Here is a 24,133-nt window from a genome sequence, read left to right on the forward strand (position 1 = left end):
TTTCTGGGGTAAGACAGAGCCATACCTGCCCTCTTTGGTATTTGAGGATAGGCTTCACATTCCAATTTCCATTCCTTGTCCTAAAGTCCAGGGAATTCTTTACCATTTCTATTGTAAAATGGCTTCCAGACCCTTAGAAACCACTATCAACTTGTCTTAAAATGAGCTGTCCAAGTGGATATGGGCCTTAAGTAACTGCTGGGCACAACTTCATGTAATAATACAAGCTTCCGAAATGGTGGTTTATTGTCCCTGCTCTTCCCTTGGTGCTGCTGGTGGCTGTTTGCCACCGTAGGGACAGCCGTTTCCTGTAATCTAGATATGGCTAAAGTGACCTGAGCTTTCTCAGGAATGGACTAAGTCTCCAAGGTCATTTAAATGTGTGACCTTCGGGTGGTGCTCCCCCTCTCCGAAAGAGTAAAGAGAAATCAACTGATAAGGTGACAGGAGGCGTGTACCATGGTTGGAGCGGCACACGGACCCCTGGTGATGTACCTGGAGTGTCACGAAATCTTTTACAAGCTACAAAGAAAATTTACCTGGATGAAAAAGCAAATATCCATATGTTCCTCCTCCTGTTCCTCCTCACTGTGGTTTTCACTAGAAAAACCTTAAGAGAAGTTTCCCAAAAGAATCAGCAAGGACAACCCATGCTCACCTTAAAGTACCTGAAAGTATCCAGAGGTTGTTTTGAGAAGTCCTGGCAGGAAAGTCTGATAAGAGGATAGACGGCCTCAGTTGGACTCCCAGCTCCATCATTTATTAACTTTGTGGCCTGCATCAGTTATTTAAAACTCCCAGAAGCTCAATTCCTTCATCATTCAAAGGGAAGTAATAGTGTGTTCTTCATAGGGTTGTTGTGAAGAGGCCTTGAGTTAAGAATACACACAGAACGCTTAGAAAAGGGCCTGGTGGATGGCCAGCAATCCTTGAATATTCCCCTCTTGTTCCTCCTCACTGTGTTTTGACTTCCCTTCCCAACACCTCTCAAGTCTGCACATTTTCCTTCCTCCCCACTGGCATTATCTGCTCTCTGGCTCCTGTTCCCACCACAGCCCTTTCTCGGGTCTTGCCTCTCTTGAATCTTCTCTGTGAGCACCCGCAGGTAAATAGGATCTTGTCAGTCCTATGCTTTTAGACACTTCACTGGCTCTCAGTTGCCCTTTGTTTAAACCCAAACTCTTTCCCCTGTTCTCTAGGGCCGTCTAGTAACTGGTTGGTGTACTCCCTGCTTAGTACTCACCGTTCCAGCCGCATCTAAATACTTGCGGTTTGCAAAGTGTGGTCCTTCCTTTCTTTGTTCTTCCTTTGTGAGGAAAACTCCTGGCTCAATGCTGTTCTACTCCAGGAAGCCATCCCTCCCTGGCTGGATGAGGAGCCGGCCTATGAATTCCTGGAATTAGCACCTTGAAAATTCCTTTTGCTATTGCCCTTCACTTTACATTGCCCTCCCCACAGGCTGGGATTGTCTCATTTACCTTCATGTCAAGAGCCCAGACCAGTGCCTGGCATATAATAGGCTCACTTCAGAAGCATGCTGAATTAAAGAAGGCATGAACGTTAGCACTGTCCCTACTTGTTGTTTTTTGTCATTATCTAACCAAATCTGTTTTTCATTATCTACGAGCATTTATAAAAATACAAGTAATTTCTTTAAACATTTCAACCTTTCAATATTTATTTTCTTTACTTATTAACACAACACTATTATTCCTCTGTTCATACTTTGAATTGTGCATGCATGATGTTATGTTGTGTGGTTTCTGTATTTCTGGGTTGACTCTTTTGTTTGTTGTCTGAGGAGTGTTTAAAACGCTTGCTGGACGGGTGCTGTTCTCTTTCTTGAGCCAAGTAAAACAATAGAAGGAAACGAATGACAAGTGGTAACATCTGAATCTCAAATCAGGTTTGATGCCCTGAGTGCAGAGCTGCTGGACTGGATTTTGAAATCAAAGACTGCCATTCAGGCCACAGAGATAAAAGAATATAAGAAGATGCAAGAGACTTCAGAAATGAAAAAGAAGTTGAAGGTAAAACATAAAACAAAAGTACACTAGTGAATAAAATATTTCATCAGGATAGATTTACTTTGGCATAAAGATGGGATGGGACCCAAAAGCTTCCTATAAAATAAATGTAGCCACAACGCAGCTTTTAGAACGTTGTAGTAAATTTTGAATTGATTCAAGCTGGCTGGGATCAGATCCCTGTGTGGAAGAGAAATTTTTTCCCTTCCTCCTTAACCACTAATTTGTGTAGGAAGGAACACTTACTTCCTAAGGTGATCTAAATATTATTTCTATTTTTAGCTTGATTAGATCTTTTTAAAAAAATTTGTTATTGTTTAAAGTATTACATGAGTCTCCTTTTCCCCCCATTGACCTCTCCCCAGCCACTTCCCACCCCCCTCTTGATTAGATCTTAATCTGGTACCTAATAATTTGTGACTTTGTGTGTGCAGAAGACGTTTTGCTTTCTGAATGCAGCAAACTACAGTAGTACCTCCTTACGCACAGTTATCTGCAATCAACCGCAGCCCAAGAATATTACATGGAGAATTCTAGAAATAAACAGTTCAGAAGTTTTAAATTGCATGCCATTCTGAGTGGCATGATGACACCTTGCACTGTCCTGCTTCGCCCCACCTGGGGCGTGAATCCCACCTTTGTTCAGTGTATCCACGTTGTGCAGGCTACCCTTCTATTAGTCATTTAGTAGCTGTCTTCATTATCAGATTGACTGTTGAGGTATCACTGTGCTTATGTGCAATAACGCTTATTTTACTTAATACTGGCCCCAAAGCACAAGAGTAGTGATGCTGGCAGTTTAGATATGTGAAAAGAAAAGGTGGGTACAGTGCAATAAGGTATTTTGAGAGAGAGGGAGACCACATTTACATAACTTTTATTACAATGTATTGTTATAATTGTTCTATTTTATTATTAGTATCTTGTTAATTCATTTTTGTGCCTCATTTATCATAGTTATGTATAAATAGGAAAAAATATAGCATATATTGGATTTGATATTCTTCATGTTTTCAGACATCTCATGAGGATCTTGGGAATTATCCCCGAGGATAAGGGGGGTTGCTATATTTCAACTTCCTTTAATGTATTCTCTTCAGAGAAGAGACACCGTTGTTTAAACACAAATGCTAATCAAATGAATGGAGCTTAGCTCTGTTGCTTTGTACCCATATGTGTGTGACTGAAATTGTGACAGGGGGTTGCCGTGATTTCTGTCATTGGTGGTCATTAAGCCTCTGTACATCCTTTCATCAACTATCTGGGCATCTAGAGCAAGCCTGTATTGCATGTACATTAGCAATGGAGTCTGTCGGTCAGGAGCTTGGGAAATGTTTAAAAATTCCCACCGGGAGAATCCCTAGTGCCTAGTCCAATCCACCACCACCATCAAAGGTATCAAACATCAGTTTGTATAAAGGGGGTAATCAATTTTCTCCAGTTTGATGGTGACTTTTTGCATTAGTACTTAGCTTAACAAAAAGAAATGGTATTTCTCAGGCTCTCTTATTTCTTGACCTTTGACTAAACAAATGGCTGTGTTACTTAGTCACATTAAAGTTTGTGTGGATCAAAATAGGAAAGCTGTATTTGTTTGACAGTGCTTACATGTATCATAAGTTAGAAGGCGCATCCTTCTCTGGATTGTCTGCTTGAAATAATATGGGTTTCCTACAAGTTTTTATTGAGCTATTTTAGACACAATTTGAGTAGTTAATATCAATTGGGAATTGAGGAGATGGAAAAATTTCAAATACTGAGTGTGCACACATGTGTGTATGTGTGTGTGTGTGTATATGTATGCTCGTGATCTTATTCAGCCCTTTCTTAGAGGTTGTGGTGTTTGTCTTCACAACCCAGACACAATTAAGCCATTTTTAAAACACAAAGAACAGAATGCTTTAGTTTAGATCCTAAAGTATGTTAGAATTATTTATAAATAATGTATGAATTTATGTTGATGATAGAAATTTGCAGTGCACTCTAGACTTAATATAATACCAACAAAAAATACTGCGACTCAAATTATTTTGGTCTCTTTTTCTTTATTTTTTTAAAAATAATTTTTTTATTGATTTTAGAGAGAGGGAGAGAGAGGTTGAAATATCAATGATGACAGAGAATCATTGATCAGCTATCTCCTGCATGCCCCCTACTGGGGACTGAGCCTGCAACCCAGGCATGTGCCGTTGACCACAGTCAAACCTGGAACCTTTCAGTCAATAGGCTGACATGCTATCCACTGAGCCAAACTAGCGAGGGCTGTTTCTTTTTCTTGTTAATTAATTTTTGTTCAGTGATCTCTGTCCGAGCACATTCAGTTCACTGGATGCAAACCCTTATTTTTATGGTGTGGCATATGTGGAGGCTATATATGTGAATAGATAGATATCCTGGATCGAAACCACTAATTTTACTTATTTCCTCTTGATAGAAACTTGTAACTATAGTGTAAAATTAAAAAAAACAACACCCAAGTTTTTTATTGTTCGTTTGAATATACCTTTTAAAATTTAATCATCTCTGGTGCTGTGGAAGGTGGCCTGCAGTTGCATAGTTGTGTATGGTAGTATCCTCTTAGGTAAACAGTGTGATACCTAAAGGGAATGTGGGAGGGACTTTAACACTAAAACTTAAAAGAGTATCAGCATTATATTGAGAAGAAAGTTTGCAATATTCTTATATTGAGACTTTATTTCCAGGGAATAGAAAAAGAACAGACAGAAAGAAGACTCAGACTAGACGAATTAAACAAAACTGGACAAATCCTTTTGGAGCAAATGGGAAAAGGTGAGACCCTTGATTTTTTTTAAATGTGTTTTTAGATGGTGGCATTGCATCATATTTACAGTTTGACAAATCAAATATATATGTTTTGCTACTCTAACCCTCTTTGCTAGAAGAGTGGTTTTCAGAAACTTTTTTGTCAGCAAAATGTTTTTCTTCAAATGAAATCTTATGCTGAGGCTGATTTATCAAACTGATAAAAGCAAAGTTGTTCTGCTTTTAGACAGGATCAGGGAACCTAAAACTCTGATATCTCAGCAAAACAGTTACATTCCACTGCATAGATTTTAAAATCTTCTCCTTTGGGGTATATGTTGGGAAATTTTGCGTGTGTGTGTGTGGGGGGGGGGTGGGGGGGGGTGGGCAGGTAGTGGTTGTAAAAGAAAATTTTTTGCTTTGGCAACATCAGAGAGATAAAGCTACATTAAGGTATGAATTTTGTGACCTAATATATGCTTTTTTAATTTCATAGGAAACCTTTTATATTTTGCATTACCATTTTTTTGAGCTTTGGTAGGACTGGAAATGCATTCATTACAGAACCCTAATTCTATTTATTTAATATGTTATTAAAATTTTTTAGGATGGGTGGGAAGCTGAGAAATGGGGGCATTGATCTGACTAGGGATTATATGTTCTGGGTTTAATTTTATCATTTTCTGAAGGTGTTTGTTTTTTATTAGTGAGAGGATAAAAATGATTTTTTAAAAGTTCCCCACTATCGTTCCATGTTATCCATTATTGTAATTTATAGTATTGCATATTATTTCTCCACATGTGGTTAGTGCTGAAAATCCTGCTGCTGCTCTAAAACCAGAAATGTTCAACAGAAATGAAAGCACAATTGGGTGATCCTCTCTGTTCCCCTTTCTCCTCCCCTAGAAATTTGAAGTAAGTCCTAGAACACCAAAAATTAATAAGAGGGTGTTTTTTATAGGGTGTAATCTGGCCATAGTCTACCTAGGTAAGGAGACAGGTAAATGATTCAGTTCAATTAGAAAAGCATATTCAAATAATCATGTCAAGAATATGTTCTATTTTATCCTTTTTAAGTATTTAGTAAAATGAGGAGCTATCAATTTGGCTTTAATTAGTCCTCTACGAGTTGTGTGTTCTATAGAGGTAGAAAAGTTATTATTTTGTGTCTCTGGGAGCAAAACAATTATTTTAAAAAACTGTGTGTAGGTTTCCTTTTTTATGATTCAAATTGTGCTTTCGTTATTACTTGATATTGGTCCAACCTATATTACCTCAAGCTTGGAGGAGGGAGATTTAAATTCTGAGAATTGGTTTGAAGGGGCAACATAAATGGATCATGAAGTACTGTCAGTAAATAAACAAAGGAATTGGAGAAGCTGCTTCGGCTTCCCTAGTACCTAACGTGAGCACCCATTGCCTGTTTTCTAAATGAGCAGCAATACTTTTTCATCCCAAAACTGTGTTTACCTGCTTGATTTTCTTTCTTGTTTAGCACAAAGTGCTGACATGAAAATGAAGTGGTTGACGTTATTCTTTTGCCCACTCAGAATAGAAATGACCTGGCGGGAGCAAAGCCTCTGTTTCCATCGCTCAGTTAGTTGTCAGGAAGATGTTAATGTGTTTTGCTTATAACCCCCATTAACAGGGATAATTGAACTTGGACTGTGGTGTGAATGTCTTGCATAGGTCTAATTAATATTCTGTTACCTGCCTGACAGACAGTGAACTTCAGCCACTGACATGGGTGATGTATTCAAATCATGTCATGTGTGCATTTCTAATTTTTTAGTGGATACAGGATGTTATAGGAATTTTTGAAATTCCATCGTTTGTGGGTCATAAGTGAACTTTCATTGTACTTGCCTTTTTTTCCTTAGTGCTCTCATTACCCTGGATTTCGATGCTATATATTTACAAAGTATAATTGTCTTTATTGGCCTCCTATCTTCCCAACATACATGCTCTCCTGTGCAGATTTCTCATACTTTTTCATAGTACTTTTACAGATTTTATATGACAAAAGCTATTATTATATACTAGTGGCCTGGTGTACGAAATTCGTGCACAGGGGGTGGGAGGGGTGTCCCTCAGCCCGGCCTGCACCCTCTCCTATCTGGGACCCCTTGGGGGATGCCTGACTGTCAGTTTAGGTGGGATTGGGCCTAAACTGGCAGTTGGACATCCCTATCACAATCCGGGACTGCTGGCTCCTAATCGCTCACCTGCCTGCCTTGCTGATTGCCCCTAACCACTCTGCCTGTCGGCCTGCTTGCCCCCAACTGACCCCCCCGCCAGCCTGATCACCCCCAACTGCCCCCCCTGCCAGCGTGCTTGCCCCCAACTCCCCCGCCTGCCGGCCTGCTTGCCCCCAACTGCCCCCACTGCCGGCCTGCTTGCCCCCACCTGCCCTCTCCACTGGTCTGCTTGCCCTAACTGCCCCCCTGCTGGCCTGCTGACCCCTAACTGCCCCCCTGCCGGCCTGATTGCCCCCAACTGGCCCCCCCCACCGGCCTGATCACCCATAACTGCCATCCCCTCTTGGCCTCTTACCACCTCTACCTTGGCCCTGCCACCACAGCTTTGTCCAGAAGAACGTCCGGAATGTCTACTGTAAGGTCTCCCAGTCTAATTAGCATATTTCTTTTTATTAGTATAGATAGAGGCCTGGTACATGAGTGGGGGCTGGCTGGTTTGCCCTGAAGGGTATCCTGGTTCAGGGTAGGGGTTCCCTTGGGGGGCGGGGCGGCCTGGGCAAGGGGCCTGTGGTGGTTTTTGTAGGCCGGCCACGCCACCATTGGGGTGGGGGTCCCCACTGGGGACATTGCCAGCCTGGGTGAGGGGCTGGGGCAGTTTGCAGGCCAGCCATGCCCCCATGGGGTGAGGGTCCCCGCTGGGAGGGCGTGGCCAGCCTGGGTAAGGGGCTGAGGGCCATTTTCAGGCTGACCATGCCCCTCAGTGGGGACCCTCACCCCATGAGGGCATGGCCAACCTGGGTAAGGGGCTGAGGGCCTTTTTCAGGCTGGCCATGCCCCCCAGCGGGGACCCTCACCCCGATGGTGGTGTGGCCAGCCTGGGTGAGGGGCTGAGGGCTGTTTGCAGGCCCCTCTGTTAGCAGTCGGCCAGGTGACCCAAGCGTCCCTCAGCTCAGGCCGGCTCCGTGGCACCTGCCCACAGGCCCCTCCTTTGGTGGCTGGCCAGGAGGGAAGCTTGGCTTCCTCTGTCTCCAGGGGCAACCCAAGCCTCCTGCTGCTCCAGCTGGCTCTGTGGCTCCATCTTTGTTCCACTAATTTGCATATTTCCTCCTGATTGGCTGTGGGGCATGCGGAGGTAGGTCAATTTATATATTTGTCTATTATTAGAGTAGATAACTTGATTATTTCTATGAACATCCTAACTCTCAAAAATGTGAGATTAGCCCTAGCAGGTTTGGCTAAGTGGATTGAGCATCAGCCTGCGAACTGAAGGGTCTTGGGTTCAATTCTGGTCAAGGTCACATGCCAGGTTGCAGGCTTGATCCCCAGTGGGGGGCACGCAAGAGGCAGGTGATCAATGATTCTCTCTCATCATTGATGTTTCTATCTCTCTCTCCCTCTTCCTCCCTGAAATAAAAAAAAAAAAGTTAGACAAGCAAAATTATATATAAGACAAACAAGTCCTGGGGATATAATGTATCAAAATAAATAAGTAAAACTGTTGGGATATTCCCGCTTAAAAGTAAGTATAAGATGCCAGTAATAAACATAATGGCATTTTTTTCTGAAGTATTTCTGAAGTAGGTAATATTACTGCTGCATTGATGTTCTGGTATTTGCTGGTCTATATGTGGCGTGCCGGGTAGGCTTGCTAATGCTTGCGGGTCTGGCTCCTGGCTGACTGTCCCTACACTCCCCAGGCTGCTCCCAGCACTGGGAATTCTTGCTGTTCATTTTGCAATTCCTATGCCACTGTGGTTTGGTCACCAAAGACTTAAGCTGCCTTCTGGTTTTTTTAGACAGCTGCCCTTTTTCTGATAACAGAGCGTCTACCTTCTGATGTCAGAGCCCCAGACACCTCCAGACAGTCCGTTTTATTTCCCTGGCTTAGGCTAGAAGCTAGCAGAGTGCCAGGATGCCAAGGATGCAGATACACCTTCTATAGGAAAGGCAGTGGCTGAAGTTCTGAGCTCTACTGATGGTCTTTTTTGTGATAGTCACACCACTCCTGGCACACCATTTCAAGCTCCCCCTCTCTCACTTTGGTCAAGGAATTGAGCAGTTATTTTTAGCAGCAGCAGCAGCATATTATTGCATCATTATAATTTAGATTTTATATTTATTTATTTTATTTTATTTCATGACTATATATTTTTTTGTTTTGTTAAAAGGGACTTTCGGAATGATCATTATATGTGAGATCACCTCATTATTTTGAGTATGTTAGAATCTTTATAACAAATTCCAAACTTTAGGATATGTGAAGTGTTTGCTTATTTTTCATGTCTGTGTAGAAGGTCTTCCGACTGAAGATATAAAGCATATCCTGGAGAAGGTATTATCTGAATGGAAAACTGTATCTCAGCATTTGGAAGATCTGGCAAGAAAGATTCAGCTCCAGGAAGATACCAACACTTACTTTAAGCAACTCGACGAGCTTGACAAGACCATAAAGACAAAGGAGGAGTGGCTAGAACATGCCCCCTCTTCGGCATCCCCCCAGCAGGCCTTGCGGGGTGTGAAGGTAGAGAGACACCATGCGAATGTGGAAGAATTCTGTGCCCAGTCCTGTATTGAAGGGAATGCCCCTTGTATCATGACCGTTAGGTTAATTCTGCTCTGATCAACTTTCTGTGAGGACGTCCATCCTCCGGTGAGTTGTGTGACCTGGTTTTCTCGTCCACAGCGGGAACTGACGAGTCTCCTTGGCCTCCACCCCAGAATTGAAACGGTGCGTGCCAGCTGCGCAGCCCTGAAGTCTAGGCCTTCTGCTCCCGATTTTGTCCAGCAGAGCTTTGAACGCCTCCTGGGCCGCTACCAATCTGTGCAGCAGGATTTAGAGGATCGTCAGCAACAGCTAGAGAACGGTAAACGTGCTGTCTCCTGCATCACCTCCCTGTTCGCCCTAATTTAAGAATTCCTCCCAATATTTGGACCTTTAGCACGTTGGCTTGTTTTGTAGGGCACGCACTCTGTTTTTCTCTGTGCCTGCTACTGTTCCAAGTCAGAAAGCACATTCAGACTATTTCCTGGATTCACAATTGTTTGTGAAAATACAAACAGCTTTCACTTGCTCTAAAATCATGTGGTAATAGGGTATCATGATTTTAAGGCTTTTATTAAAGGGTGCTGTTCCTCCCTTTCCTTTAAGGAGGCCAGTCAATATCATTACTAAGGGCTAAAAAGAATGGTAAGTTTACTTCAGTTTGCTCAAGCTGGTTCAAGTTTTAACAGTACCATCTTCTCTTTTAAAAGAAATCATGTTCCTGTTTTGAAGTCTGAACATTTTAAAAGAATTTTTACTTTTAGAATAAACCTGGTTTTGGCAAGTTAGCTGTTAAACGTTTTGAGAGCGGATTCCTCATGTAATGTTTTTTTCTCCTTAGCTGTTGTTTAAGTCAGGCATTGTGTTGTATTAGGTAGTGTTATGGGCAGTGCATGTTAAAAAGCTGCACATGTAACCATACCCTTACCTGCAGCAATTGTAGGTTGTGTATTGTTGAGCAAATGTGTCACATGCCCTTCTGGAAAGGCATTTAGACACCATACTCTTTGTTCATAGAACTCAGTTAACCTGGAATGTCAAATGTTTTACACTACAACCTCTTTTTGAATTTACTGTTACAAAACATGCTTTCATTTTTGACAAGGATCCATAGGCAATTGAAATGTTTAGTTACTTAAAAATTCAATTTATTTTTATTTTTTTGGGTTTTTCATTGTGGCAAAATACATGTAACATTAATTTGACCACTTTAACCATTTTTAAGGGTGGAGTTCGGTAGTGTTAAATATACTCACATTGTTGTGCAACCAATCCCCAGAGCTCATTTCATCTTGTAAAACTGAAACTATCCCCATTCAACAAAGAGTTCTCCATTTCCCCCTCCCTCTAGCCCTTGGCAACCACCATTCTACTTTCAGTTTCAATGAGTTTGACTACCCTAGCTTCCTCATATAAGTGGAATTGAGTAGTCTTTGTTTTCTTGTGACTGGCTTATGTTGCTTAGTGTAAGATTCTCTAAGTTCATCTAGGCCGTAGCATGTGTCAGAATTCCTTTCCTTTTTAAGGCTGAGTAATATTCCATTGTGTGTATGCACTACATTCTGTTTTTCCATTCATTCGTCGATGGGCATCTGGGTGTTTCCGCCTTTTGCCTGTTCTGAATACTGCTGCTAGTTTCACTTTTGCTGCTAGCTGATTTCATCACTTTGTGCTTCCAATAAGTTTACTCCTTTCCACACAAGCGTTGCTTACCTGTGGTTTTTACGTTTGCGGGTGCAGGAGACTTCATTCCAGTTGGTGTTTGCAGTCATTGTTTCCCAGGGTGCCTGCAGCAGCCTGGTGTGGTGTCCCATGTAGTGTCTGCCACTCTGCGACGGCAGTCTGTCTCCACACTTGCGCTTAGAGGAAGACTGGCTGAAGGGATCTTTGTTTTCTTTTGTTCTTTGCATAGCTACTGGGGAAAAAGAGATGGTATGAGACAGAGAAGCATTGTAGTACCATCTTCAGAGAGACATTTCATCATGACACAATGAAGAAAAAAATGATAGTGGGTTAGTTAATATTTCAAACATCAACATCCGTAGGAATGATGTCACTGCCTGACTCTCAGAGATGCCAGTGAATGTTTTCAGCAGCTGACAGAGACCCTTTTAAATTTTAATTACAGCGTTTAACTTTTTTTGTACTAGAATTCCTTTAGTATATACAGAAGATTAATGTTATATACAGTAATATTAGGCTTCTAGCATTGTTCTCTCAAACTAAGTGTTTTTAAATAAACAGAAATGAAGAGCCAACCTGGACATGCGTATTTGGAAATGTTGAAAACTCTGAAAGATATGCTAAATGATTTAGAAAGCAAAGCCCAGACATCGCTGGATGTCTTGAATGAACCTGCAAAGGTGGAGAAGGCCCTGCAGGAAAAAAAGGTAATATATATTTTAGGTCTTAGAAATCTAGAGTCACTTCTAATATGTCACATATTTTGAAATATATTTTTCAACTATTTAAAAAGCATTAGTCACTTTTGGTCATAATTGGCCAAAAATTTCTTACAATTGGAAGCTACTATAATGTAGCACCTTAGCTAAAAGAACAGATAGTCATATTAAATATTTTAATAGAATGAAACCATATTTTTTTTCTATTGTAATTAACTTAAAATTTCAACCTATTTATAATCTACTAAAATATATTTAACAAAATGAACAATATCAATTAAATTGACGTGTTGTACTTTTTCCATGCTGAGGAAAAATGCTTCTCTGGTCATTTAGGATACATGGCTCTGACCCATTTCATCAGATAAAGCAGGCCACCGAGTGAGTCCCACACCTGGGCCCTCACTGCGTGTGTTATTACAGAGGCTTTTAGTGTAGAGAATGCACTACACTACACTACGTGTACACTCACCCACATACAACTCAATAAGGGAAAGCTTTAACTTTTCTGATTGTGCTTATTTTTTTGATGATTTTTTCACAGTCTTTGAAAAATGTATTTTTATTGATTTTAGAGAGAAAGAGAGAGGGGGAGAGAGAGAGAAACATCAATGATGAGAGAGAATCATCAACCACCTGCCTCCTGCATGCCCCCTACTGGGGATCGAACCAGTAACCAGGCATGTGTCCTGACTGGGAATCAAACTGTGATCTCCTGGTTCATAGGTCAGTGCTCCACCACTGAGCCATGCTGGCTGGGCCACAGTTTTTTTTTTTTTATTCAATGCTTTTTAAAAGGTGACTTTTAACTGTTTATAGCTCATATTATTACATCTGTACAGGTAAATCATTGTGCATATTGTTAATCTTTTCAAATTTTCTTCCAGGCTCTTGATGAAATCCTTGAGAATAAAAAACCTACATTATTTAAACTTGCAGAAGAAACAAAGGCTTTGGAGAAAAACGTTTCTCCAGATGTAGGAAAAATGTATAATCAAGAATTCAACGATGTTCAAGGAAAGTGGAACAAAGTGAAGGACAAGGTTTCCAAAGATCTGCATTTGCTTGAAGAAATGATCCCCAAACTGAGAGCTTTTGAGGTAAATCTAGAGGCCATTAGGGGTTTATGTTTATTCCAGGGTAAAATAGTAGTTATCATGTAAGACTCAAATATCTATTATTTGAATATCTTGCATTCTTTCTACTGCCACATTTATTATGTTCTTAAGTTGGGATTTATAACTTGCCTACCAAAGCTGTAGGTTTACTGTGCTGGAGAGCACAAAGATAAGAGAAAATTACTTAAAAATGGTCAAAATAAAGTTTCAGTGATGAGGAGCTCGCATGATATACAGACTGGTGACTAGATTGCAGGGCACCTCAGAGTGGTCGAAGTTGCCCGGGTAGCAGCAGATACCTGAGTCTTTGAGGCTGGTCTTCTTTTTTAAGGTTTTAGATATTTGGGGTTAAAAAATATGAACTAGGCCCTCAACAGACTGTGTCAGATTGGAAAAGCAGGTAATTTGAGGTGCACGAAAATTCAGAAATGGGATCCTTTGCTACGTATGAAAATGTCTACAGAGGAAGAAGCAATGATAAAATCCCAGAGGAAAGGATAAATGTGAGGACATAAGGAGAAAATGGTAAAAGTCAATGTCAGAATATTAAACACTTGCCTGTGAAGAAGATGGAGAAGTAGAGTTTCCAAACCGCCTGGTTTTGCAATAGGAAATATCTGGATGAAGAGTGACCCCCATCATACTGACCCCTCATAGGCTCTATGTCCTCCCGAGCCTCCCTGCCTGGGTCTTTTGTGTATGTTTTTTTGCACGTAAGTATCCCAAAATGTACTTCTAGAACAGAACCTGGCTCAGAGAAGGCACTCCATAAATATTTCCAATGCCTGAAATGAGATCAGTACTAGGGGGGTTAGCTATGGAACTACATATCCCAAGAGAACATATGTAAGAGATTATGTATATTTATATATTTGGATTTAGATCCCAAGAGAATTTGTCTTAAAGGTGATGTTAAAGTGAGAAGATTAAAAAGGAAGAAAATGATTATTGAGAATGATGGTTTAAAAATTAAAATCAGGGGACATGTAGTAGAAGAGGGTGGGGAAGGCTGTACAGATGAGTGTGAAAGGATCCAGAATGATGAGATGACAGTGGTGACCGTTGAACTTGGAGGGAAGCTCTTTGGCCCAAGAACCAATGGACAGGTCCAGTGCATGATGAGGAAGAGAGTAAAGATGGCAAGGGTGTTGTGTGTGTGTGTGTGTGTGTGTGTGTGTGTGTAGTGGTGGTGGTGGTGGTGGTGGTGGTGGTGGAGGAGGAGGAGGAGGAGGAGGAGGAAGGAAGTGGTTTTCTCTAAGTGTAAGTTGTAGTTCTATACTGAGATATCATTAGAACAAACCTGTAGTTGCCAATTGGTGTGCTGCAAGAATTCTTAAAACATGCAGTACCTGACCAGTCAGGGGCACTGACCTCTTTTCCCTTAGATTGTAAAGTAAAAAAAAAAGACAATAGCCAACACAGCAATAGCTGTCCAGTGTGAACAAATCAAAATTACACCTATTTTTTTTTGTCAGGTTGGCAAAAAATATATTTTTTGGTGTCCCACCAAAGTTTAGTAATTAATTTATGTGTTCCATGAGACGAAAAAGGTTGAAATGGCTGGATTAAATCATTCATTTTGAAGAAGGGTATGTTATGTGTAGCTTGGTATTTTTGACTCACTTAACATTGTGAGTGGATCCACTTCCCCTCGTGTGTCTTCAGTTATAATTCTTTCCAGCTTTAAAAACAAGAGTTACCTTTATTCACAATTCTAAAATTTTGGATGGTATCCAAGCATTGGATTATCAGTGGTTCTTAGGCCAGGGGTGATTTTGCCCCCTACAGGACATTTGTTATTGCTTCCAGACAGTTTGTTTGCTACAACATGGGGGAAGGGAGGGTGCTATTGGCTCTAGTGGTAGGGACCCGGGCTGCAGGTGAACATCCTACGGTGCACAGGACAGTAGTGCCAAGGTTGAGCAATGCTGGATTAAATCTTTCCCATCTTTTCAAAAGATCATTGCTTTTTTCCCCCCCAAATTTTAATCCTAGATGTAGTTCAGGAAATTCATAGGTGAAGACTAACCCAAAGGTTAATCTCCTTTTGGGAGATTATAGGGAGAGGGAAGTTCGGGGTAGGGGGTGGGGTGAGTAGCGAGAGATTAACCAAAGAATTTATATGCAAATGTGCATAAACCATGGACACAGACAATAGTGTGGTGAAGGCCTGGGGGGGCGGGGGCAGAGTGGGGTGGAGAGGGTCAAAGGGAAAAAAGGGGGACATATGTAATATATTGAACAATAAAGATAAAATTAAAAAAAACCCTGCATTATAGGGTTAGCTAGATGTGTGCCAGCATTTTAATGTGAAATTTAAAGATAATACATGTTCTTCAAGACACAGAAGAGAGTCCTGTGGTTATAGTAACAGCTTTAGGCTTTGGTGTGTTGTTACTGATGTAGCAAATTTAGGCACTTCAAGTGACCAGTTGGAGTGCATGCCAAATTTATTTCCATGGAAAATACCCCACATCAAACACATGCCTCTTGACGATTAGATTTTTTCTTTTTACAGTAGCAGATTTGTAATGTCCAGTTATTTTTAGCTTACTTTTTTGTCCCAACTACAAGATTGTTGACAGTGTCTGTATTACCTAATTATACAACTTTCTTATTGAAATATACATTTTTAAATTCTAAAGAACACTTATAGTCCTTTATTTGCTTTGAATGAATTGGTTGTTACTTAACGACTTAGGGAATTCACTTAGGGAAACTTTTTAATTTCCACCCCCCCCCAAGATAATTACAATAAATATTCATTTTGAGGTTAGCCTTCATTTCCCCCTTTTAATGACCTGATTTATAATATTTTAGGCATTTTAGTTCTATTTGTCTTTAAGCAGTGAAGCACAGTAGTTTTTTATTCAGTTCCAATTTATGATAAGGTTTCCTAGGAATGCAGTGGATGACTTGTTTATTATGAAAATGTATTTTAAGTCATATAAGTAATCCATGAATAACGCTCATTGAAGAAACTGAATAACAGAGAAGTATTTAGAGTTAGCACTTAGAGTTCCCTTTCTGGCCCAATACCATTTCCTTTCCTGGAGGCAGCTAACATTAGCAGTGATTCTTGATGGAGGTTAACATATTCAAAGTAAAAAAGGAAAGTTCATGAATATTACTAATTCGAATAGTTCTTTTTCCACATTCATTGAAACACCTGTTATTGAATTTCATGAGGGCCATTGAAAAAGATAGTACTCAAATGCACGAGCTTGGAGTTTGAATTTTTGTTACTCAAAATAATAATGCCTTTCATTGAAATGCCTTTTGTTGAAATGTTGACAGCATTCTCATAGCTATTGCTTACTTTTTTCCTACCATCCTACAATACCCATAAAGAGTTCATATTAATTGTTTATGTGCAAATTTTAGTTTTCTGTGTTTTTGTCGGCAAATAATGTTTTCCTATGTGCCTACATTTCCTTTGTCTACACGGCTGGTTCCTTTTGCACAGATCGAAAATGGGCCTGCACACTCTCAGTCAGCGATTTTCAACCTTTTTCATCTCATGGCACGCAAACTAATGACTAAAATTCTGTGGCACACCAAACAATATTTTCTATTTTTGGCTGATCTGACCAAAAAAAAAGTATAATTTGGATTCATTCACACTGGATGGTTATTGTTGTGTGTGCTGTTGTCATTTTTTAATTTGACAATCTAAGGGAAAAGAGGTCAGTTTCCCGGACTTAATAGCCAGGCAGTGCTCCTTTTAAACATTCTTGTGGCATACCGGTTGAAAATGCTGTTCTAAGGGATAGTGTTATGCTCAAATACATTCTTAAATTTTTCTTTTTCATATATTCTGTGCCAAAGTAGTGACCTCAATTCCTGTAATTAAGAGTTAAAATGTTAATTGGTGCATTTAAAATTACCTCATGGAAAGTCCTCCCACTCCTACTAGGCAGCAAAACATTTTAAAAATCCACAAAAAAGGTAATTTGTCATTACTGATTTTACTGACATGATTTCCTTATGAGTGATGGCAATTAAATATTATAGAATTCTGAGGCTGCTTATCCCCAGCCATAATACATTTGATTCAGGGACTGAAAGATGCTTCTTGTTGTTTCCATTCTGCTTTTCAAGATCTCCTGCATTGTGGTGTAACTGTGGGATCATGAAACCATCAAGGCCCACACAAAACTCTGCCTTAAATTCCCCACCACTCCTGCCTCTTTGGACCCCACCGCCAGCCCCTTCCAGCTGTGTGCAGACTCTCAAGTCACCTCCTGCCCTGACAGTCTCATCACCCTTAAAATCTGACTGCTGCTTCCAGTCTCTTTCCTCTTGAATTCTTGTTCACACCGGGGCCCGAGTTGCACTTCTGGGAAGGATCTGGTTGTCTTTCCAGGGTAATACAAAGTGTTTTCCCAAATGTCTTGTTCCTTTCCCCCAAACGCTGCCTGCATTCTCCTCTGTGAGCTGAGCTGGGTCAGGAGACAATGTGGTGGTTTCAAAGACCACCCTGGACAATTGCCTTTCCCTGGAAATGTCCCTCACTTGCTGGGAATTTCCATCCTCCTCAGCTCATACTCATCCTTTAAGGGTAAGCTGCTTCTACAAGCAATCTTGAGTCTTGCTTACCACAGCACCCACAGCTGTCTTCCCTTCTCCATGACTCTCTGTTGTTTACAGCTTCAGAATACACCTCACACCATCTCAGGCCAGCCTTTATGGTGGACAGGATGATGCTCTGATAAACTGAGCCATAGGTTATAGCATTCAGGCCAGCCTTTATTACAGCCTTTATTACGGCTAGACCTGCTGGTCTGTCCTCCCCCAAGGCATGCCTTTTTTTGAGGATAGATAGCAACCTTGTCTGGCCTCCAGCAAGGAAGCAGGTGTGAATGTAACTACTTTGAAGGCACCGTCAGACATCTTAGCCATTGTTCCTCTCTAGTGAGGTTGGATCTATAAAACCTAAATGCCTGGTTGCCCTAAATGGCAGGACACCTGTGCAGTCACACAATTTCCTCAATGGCTGAACAGTCACAGGCACACAGTGAACAGACTGCATGCTGTGCTCTGACCCAGAGGGTGGAGGGGGCGTGTGGCGCTCTGAGACATGCAGAAGCAGGCTCTGACATTACTTTGGGAAGCATTTTAGGGTAAAAACACAATGCTAACTACTTCCTCAGAGTAATGTGCAGTATGGCTGATTTAACTCTTTTGAGATAATATATAATTGAAAGAATTATTTCAGAAGGTTTTCCCCCCTCATTTTGAATACATTTTACTGATGCATTCTAAACCTTAGATTTAGGAACTTTGTTAGTTTCAGATAAGAAATGTAGCATTGTCATTGCTAGTCTTCCCCACGAAATGAGGTCATGACACTTGTGTTGTAGAGGTTAATGAATATTATAAAACAAAATAAAATAGAAGCCTTCTTACCTTTAATTCTGGTTTCACAGATTATTATTTTTTTTTTTTGGCCGATGTCTTGGCTTAGAAATGGACTGCTTAAAAGCTGTGGAAATTACAAAAGATGGGGGAGGAGCAAAAGAAAATGCCAAGAATTTAGCTGTAAACAAAATCTCAGGGAGGTGGTTGTGTACCTTGGAATCTCACTGTCTTCCATCCAGAGTTGCCAAGCTTCAGAGTTCCTCCGCCCCTGGCTCAGGGGCTGGGCTGGGAGAGGCTGTGACAGGGTAAAGGGATTGTTTAGTGACCTCACATTCCTTTTCCGTGACCTACAGCAGGTGTTACCCATCCACACGCTTACACATCCGTGCTTTTGAGTAGTAATGGCCAATGTAGAATTTTGGCCCTCTTAACTAGAATATGTGATGCTTCGCTTTTTGAAACTACCATATTAATCATTTTATATCTGAGAATTTGTGAGTATAAATAGGAGTGGGAAATGGCTGCTCTAGATAGTACTTAGAGTTTACATATTTTATTATAGAATTAAAAAAATTCAATTACTGTTCACATTCCATATTCTGTATTAGATTCAGGTGTACAGTGGAGTGGTTAGACAATCATATACTTTACACAGTAGTCCCCCTGATTTTTCAAGTGCCCACCTGGCACCATACATAGTTATTACAGTATTATTTGACTATATTCTCTATGTTGTAATTTGCATCCCTGGGACTATTCTGTGATTACCAATTTGTATTTCTTAATCCCTTCACCTCTTTCATCTGCCAGCCCCCTCCCCTCTGTCAACCATCAGTCTGTTATCTGTACCTATGAGTCTGGTTCTATTTTGTTTGTTTCTTTATTTTTTTTCTTTAGATTCCATATATAAGTGAAATTTTAGGTATTTGTCTTTCTCTGTCTGACTTATTTCACAGAGCATAATACCCATGCTGTCACAAAAGGTAAGATTTCATTTTATTTTTTTTATGATCGAGTAGTATTCCATTATGCATATGCACCACAACTTTTTTACCACTGATCTATTGATGGGCACTTTGGGTTGCTTCCACATCTTGCCTATTGTAAATAATGCAGTTTACAGTTTTTTTGCATGTGAAATAATGACAGACATTTATTTAAGAAATATACTAAGTTTTTAAATGACTAGGTCCCCCAAAGAAGATAGAACATTAGAAATTGCCTAATCTAATATACAGTATATTCATATATTCATTGATTCAATGGATATGTTCGTATTCTGCAAGTGGGTGGAGGTGGAGAAACATTAAATGCTCCTGGTACATTAGAAGCTCACAGTGTGTCGGGGCAGTGATTTTTAACTGGACAGAGAAACTCTGCATGTGAGAGCTTTCACTGTTTCTGTCACCTCTTTGCTGACTGATTGAATGAAAGATGAGCTGACTTTTGGTATTTTTAAAAAATATTTTTGTTGACTTTTAGAGAAGGAGGGAGAGGGAGAGAGAAAGAGAAACATCGATGTGAGAACAGAACATCTATGATTGGCTGCCTCCTGCTCAACCCCACCTGGGATGAAGCCTGCGATCCAGCCATGTGCCCTGGCTCAGAACCGAACTAGCAACCTTTCGGTGAACAGGATGATGCCCAACCAACTGAGCCAAACCTGCCAGGGCTTGATATTTTTTAAATCACAGGGAATGTTATTACAAGTGAAGTGAGACAATGTTTTTCTTCCAAGGAAAGAGGAGCCGCGGGAGGGCAGAGCAGAGCTCCCTCTCTGGTGTTCACAGTGGTCTTAGTGACCCTCCCCCTGGTGTGGTGGCAGGGGCAGTTATGTGATGCTGCTCTCCAGATATTTTTAAAGTCGGGTCTTTCCTCATTTATTTGGCTTCCTTCCGCTGAGCTGGATTCAGTCAGGAAATATCATAAGTAGCAGTTCTTCAAACTGTTATTTTTAAACAGTTACTTTTCAACAGTTATATGACAGAACAAGCATTACTGTTGGCAGTAATTTAAAAAAACATTAAACACCATTAAGCAAACATGTACTCACCCTTGCTTATTTCTGTGGAGTCTCCAATGGGAATAAACACCAGAGTTTGGAAGTGGTAACTCTTAGGGAGCTAATCTTGGTCCTAAAGCACTTAGTTTTGTAGATCTTAGTAATAATAGCTACCTTTTATTGCATCCCGGCTCTGAACCTTTGCAAACATTATCTGTTTTTCAGGAATTTTTCAGGCAAGGTATTTGTTATTTTTCCTATAGGCTTCTGAGGCTGAAAGAAGAGAAATTAGAAAGTTGCTAAGCTTGGCGTTCAGACCGTAGTCTTCCTCTTCCTGGGGGCACGCTGTCTCCTAGGACTCAGGATGGTCAAGGGTCATATGGGGCTCTTGGTTGTGAAAACAGCTTTTCAGATGCCTATCTGTGGTCAGTTGGTCTGAATGGCTGGTGCCTGTTGCTTTCCTCTTTCTTTTTCCTCGTAGTGAAGTGTAAGCAAGGACGGGCGTGTGTGAATTGGGTGTCTCCACATGGGCTGTGTGTGAGAGAGAGGGAGAAAGGGTGGGGGTTGATGCCATAAAACTTCCCTCATGCCAACAACAGGGATCATGAAGGCCACTTGCTCCAGTCAAGGCCGACTGTGACTAAAACTTCCTTGCAGCATAAAGCTTCCATGCAAATGTCAAACAGCCTTGGCCCAGGAGACTGTCAGTTTCCTTATTCAAAACTAGATTTATTGAATTGTCAGTTATATGGCAGTAATGCTCTTGCTAATCTTAAAACGTTCGAAATGGAGATTGACAGTGCAAGAAGTGGCAGCAACTTAAATGGGCAGGTCGAATTCTTTATGAACTCTATAGGAGTTTCATACTTTTCTCTCTTGTTTTTTAGATTTTTTTTTTTATTGATTTCAGAGAGAAAGGGAAAGGGAGAGAGAGATAGAAACATCAATGATGGGAGAGAATCATTGATCGGCTGCTTCCTGCATGCCCCACACTGGGGATCGAACCCACAACCCCGGGCACATGTCCTGACTGGGATTCCAACCCTGACCTCCTGGTTCATAGGTTGACACTCAATCACTGAGCCACGCTGGCTGGACTCGCTCTTCTTGTACTTTTGTCTCCTTGCACACCCCACCCCCACTTGTCCTGACCATGTCTTCCTAAGCAGTCTTCTGTGGTTAAGATCCTCAAATGCTGGAGCCAATACAGAGAAGAGATAAATCACCAAAGCAAGTAATAGCAAAGAGTAAGAGTAGCACGGGCCTATGGAACAGGAGCAGGCCGGCGAAAGAACAGATGGGAAGGGAGCTGTGGAAAGTGCGCGGTGGGATAAAGGGGCTTTCAGAGCTGTGTATGGAAAAGGGAGGAGGTGGTTGTACAGGGTGGTATAATATTAATAGAGACAGAAAGGCCTCAGTATATTAGCACGCGTTGCTTTCCATCTTCATCAGAGAATGGCCCTGCAAACTGGAAAGTGTGGAATAGCCATTACTGGGAGTGCATTAGAGCCTGAGTTCTGAGTTAGATGGAAAAACTACACAGCTCCTTCAGATGCCTAAATCTACATCCCAAGTCACCTGGGATTTTTACCCATGATCGCAAGGTCACATCATGTATTTTGTAAGAAATTACCAGAAAGATGGAGATGGATGAAAGTCCTAATTAAAGGGGAACATTTTTTAGAAGTTAAAGACCTGAAGTAAGATTGATGTTGGTTCTTGGCTGTAGATAAATGACCAACCAGAGGTCTTATATGTGCTTAGCAAAGACTGTGTGGTTGCCAAGAATCAACATGGACACCACTCATAAGCCTTGCCTAGGCTCATTTCCTTTAAGGACTGATTTTCTTTTAAACTTATTTTTTTTTGGAGGAGGGATATTAGATTATTTGAATCATAGATTCATAGAGTCACATTTCATGTTTGCTCATTTAGTTCAAATAATGCTATAAACCATCATTGTTGGCAAGCCTAGATTTTAGTAAAATATTTGAGAACATCTCTTATAGTATGGAAAGTTACTTGGATGCTAGTATTAGGTTGACTACTATATGTTAAAAGTAAGCTGAAAATTTGTTGAATAATGAATGACATGGTGTCCTCACAGGGGAATGCTCAGGTAGGCACTGCCATTGTCTTTATTTTTTACCTGAGAAAACCCAACTACCCCCAAAAAATCAACAGAAAAGCAATACTTCACTCTCAGATTTGCAAATAAGAGAGAGCTGGGAGGGTTAACTGATATGAAAGTAGAGAGGCTAGCCTGGCCTGAGTTGCTCAGTGGTTGAGCTTCGACTTATGAACCTATGAATCATGCAGGAGGCAGCCAATCAATGATTCTCTCTCATCATTGGTGTTTCTATCTCTCTTTACCACCCCTTTCCTCTCTGAAATCAATAAAAATATTTTTTTAAAAAATAAATTAGGGAGACTAAAAATTCAAATCATTTTGTGAGCTAACAAGGCAAAGTTTGTTTGTAAACATCAACTCCTAATTGTAAGCCATACAAGATAGGGGAAATGTAATTTTGTAGAAGTTATGGGAATTTTGGAGTTTCAGTTAACCATACTCTTGTGAATAATATATCTGTAAACAACCAAATAACAGACAAAAGAAACAAAACAACCCTACAATAGGAAAAATAAAATGTAAAGAATTTTAGGTGGCATTTTATGAATGTAATTATCTGCAGGTGAAATATCAGTTAGCTTTCTTTGTTGTCATTCAACCCAACATTATAAGAATACTCAGTTCTGTGTGGCATACATACTGTAAGGACATTAAAAACGTTGATGTAGTTTCCAGAACATGTTGATCAGAGGGGGGAGGGCAATACTTGGATATCATGTCCTAGAGCCATCATGGTTGCCTTCAAATCTGAAGGTATTTTTTGAACAGGATAGAAAATTTATATTTATTCCATGGGTTGGACGAGAAGCAAAGAACCAATGAAGGTGCAAGGAAACAAAGTGAGCTTACTACAAAGGAAATTACGAAGTCAGACTGACCGATGGTGTTATGGGAGGCCTTGGAAGGAAATGACCGTTACTTTTCTCCAGTGGTAGAGATCAAGTTGGACCTATTGACTTGCATTCTTCCAGGGCCACTCCCAATGTTGCTGCCTCTGAAGTCTCTTTCCCTCTGCAGAACATTTCCTTTCCTATTTGTTTTAGACCTCCCAGCACCATACACAGCATCAGGCTATTGTGGGTATTAGTACGTTGTGGATGAAAACGTGGAGCTGGGCAGCGGACAGTACTGGGCTCTCAGATAACAGCATCCAGCAGAACTAAGAACAACCTGTTTCATTCCCTCCACTATGCTCTTTATTTATTTCTGCTCTGAGTAGCTAACTGTAGAAGAAAACTTGTTCTAAATTGTGTAAGGACAAAAGATATTTTGCTGTTTATACCGAGAAAAGCATTTTTTTCCTGTAATTTGAAGTTTTAATCATAGATACCGCTGACATTGAGGCAAAATAGTTTGGTTCGCTGGGGAGTGTTTTGAAACTTTTAGAATGATCAGGAAACTGTCAAATCATGGGGAATCGAGTTATTTATGAAGAAAAATTATTATTTTTAAAATTGGAATATTAAAAAAAAGAAATAAGTAAATGAAAATGATGCTATCAAAGTTTTAAACAAATGTCTGTTTTCCAGTAGCAATAGATTTTGAGATGCAGTAGATTGGATGTCACTGAGTAATATCCCCCTTTGTTA

General features: G+C 40.5%; 1 protein-coding gene across 8 annotated transcripts in view; it reads left to right on the forward strand.

Annotated features, from left to right (window-relative positions):
• Positions 1-24,133, forward strand: part of UTRN (utrophin) — a 449,337-nt gene that overhangs the window by 138,078 nt on the left and 287,126 nt on the right. For all 8 annotated transcript variants that reach the window (XM_070417833.1, XM_070417835.1, XM_070417834.1 and 5 more), the window contains 6 exons: positions 1,907-2,030; positions 4,730-4,817; positions 9,280-9,509; positions 9,672-9,852; positions 11,775-11,920; positions 12,820-13,032. In XM_070417833.1, the coding sequence (XP_070273934.1) occupies positions 1,907-2,030; positions 4,730-4,817; positions 9,280-9,509; positions 9,672-9,852; positions 11,775-11,920; positions 12,820-13,032 (982 nt within the window). The remainder of the gene's footprint in view (positions 1-1,906; positions 2,031-4,729; positions 4,818-9,279; positions 9,510-9,671; positions 9,853-11,774; positions 11,921-12,819; positions 13,033-24,133) is intronic.

Source organism: Myotis yumanensis, unplaced genomic scaffold, assembly GCF_028538775.1.
Source record: "Myotis yumanensis isolate MYYU_CA2020_CCGP unplaced genomic scaffold, mMyoYum1.0.hap1 SCAF_6, whole genome shotgun sequence".
Lineage (NCBI taxonomy): Eukaryota > Metazoa > Chordata > Mammalia > Chiroptera > Vespertilionidae > Myotis > Myotis yumanensis.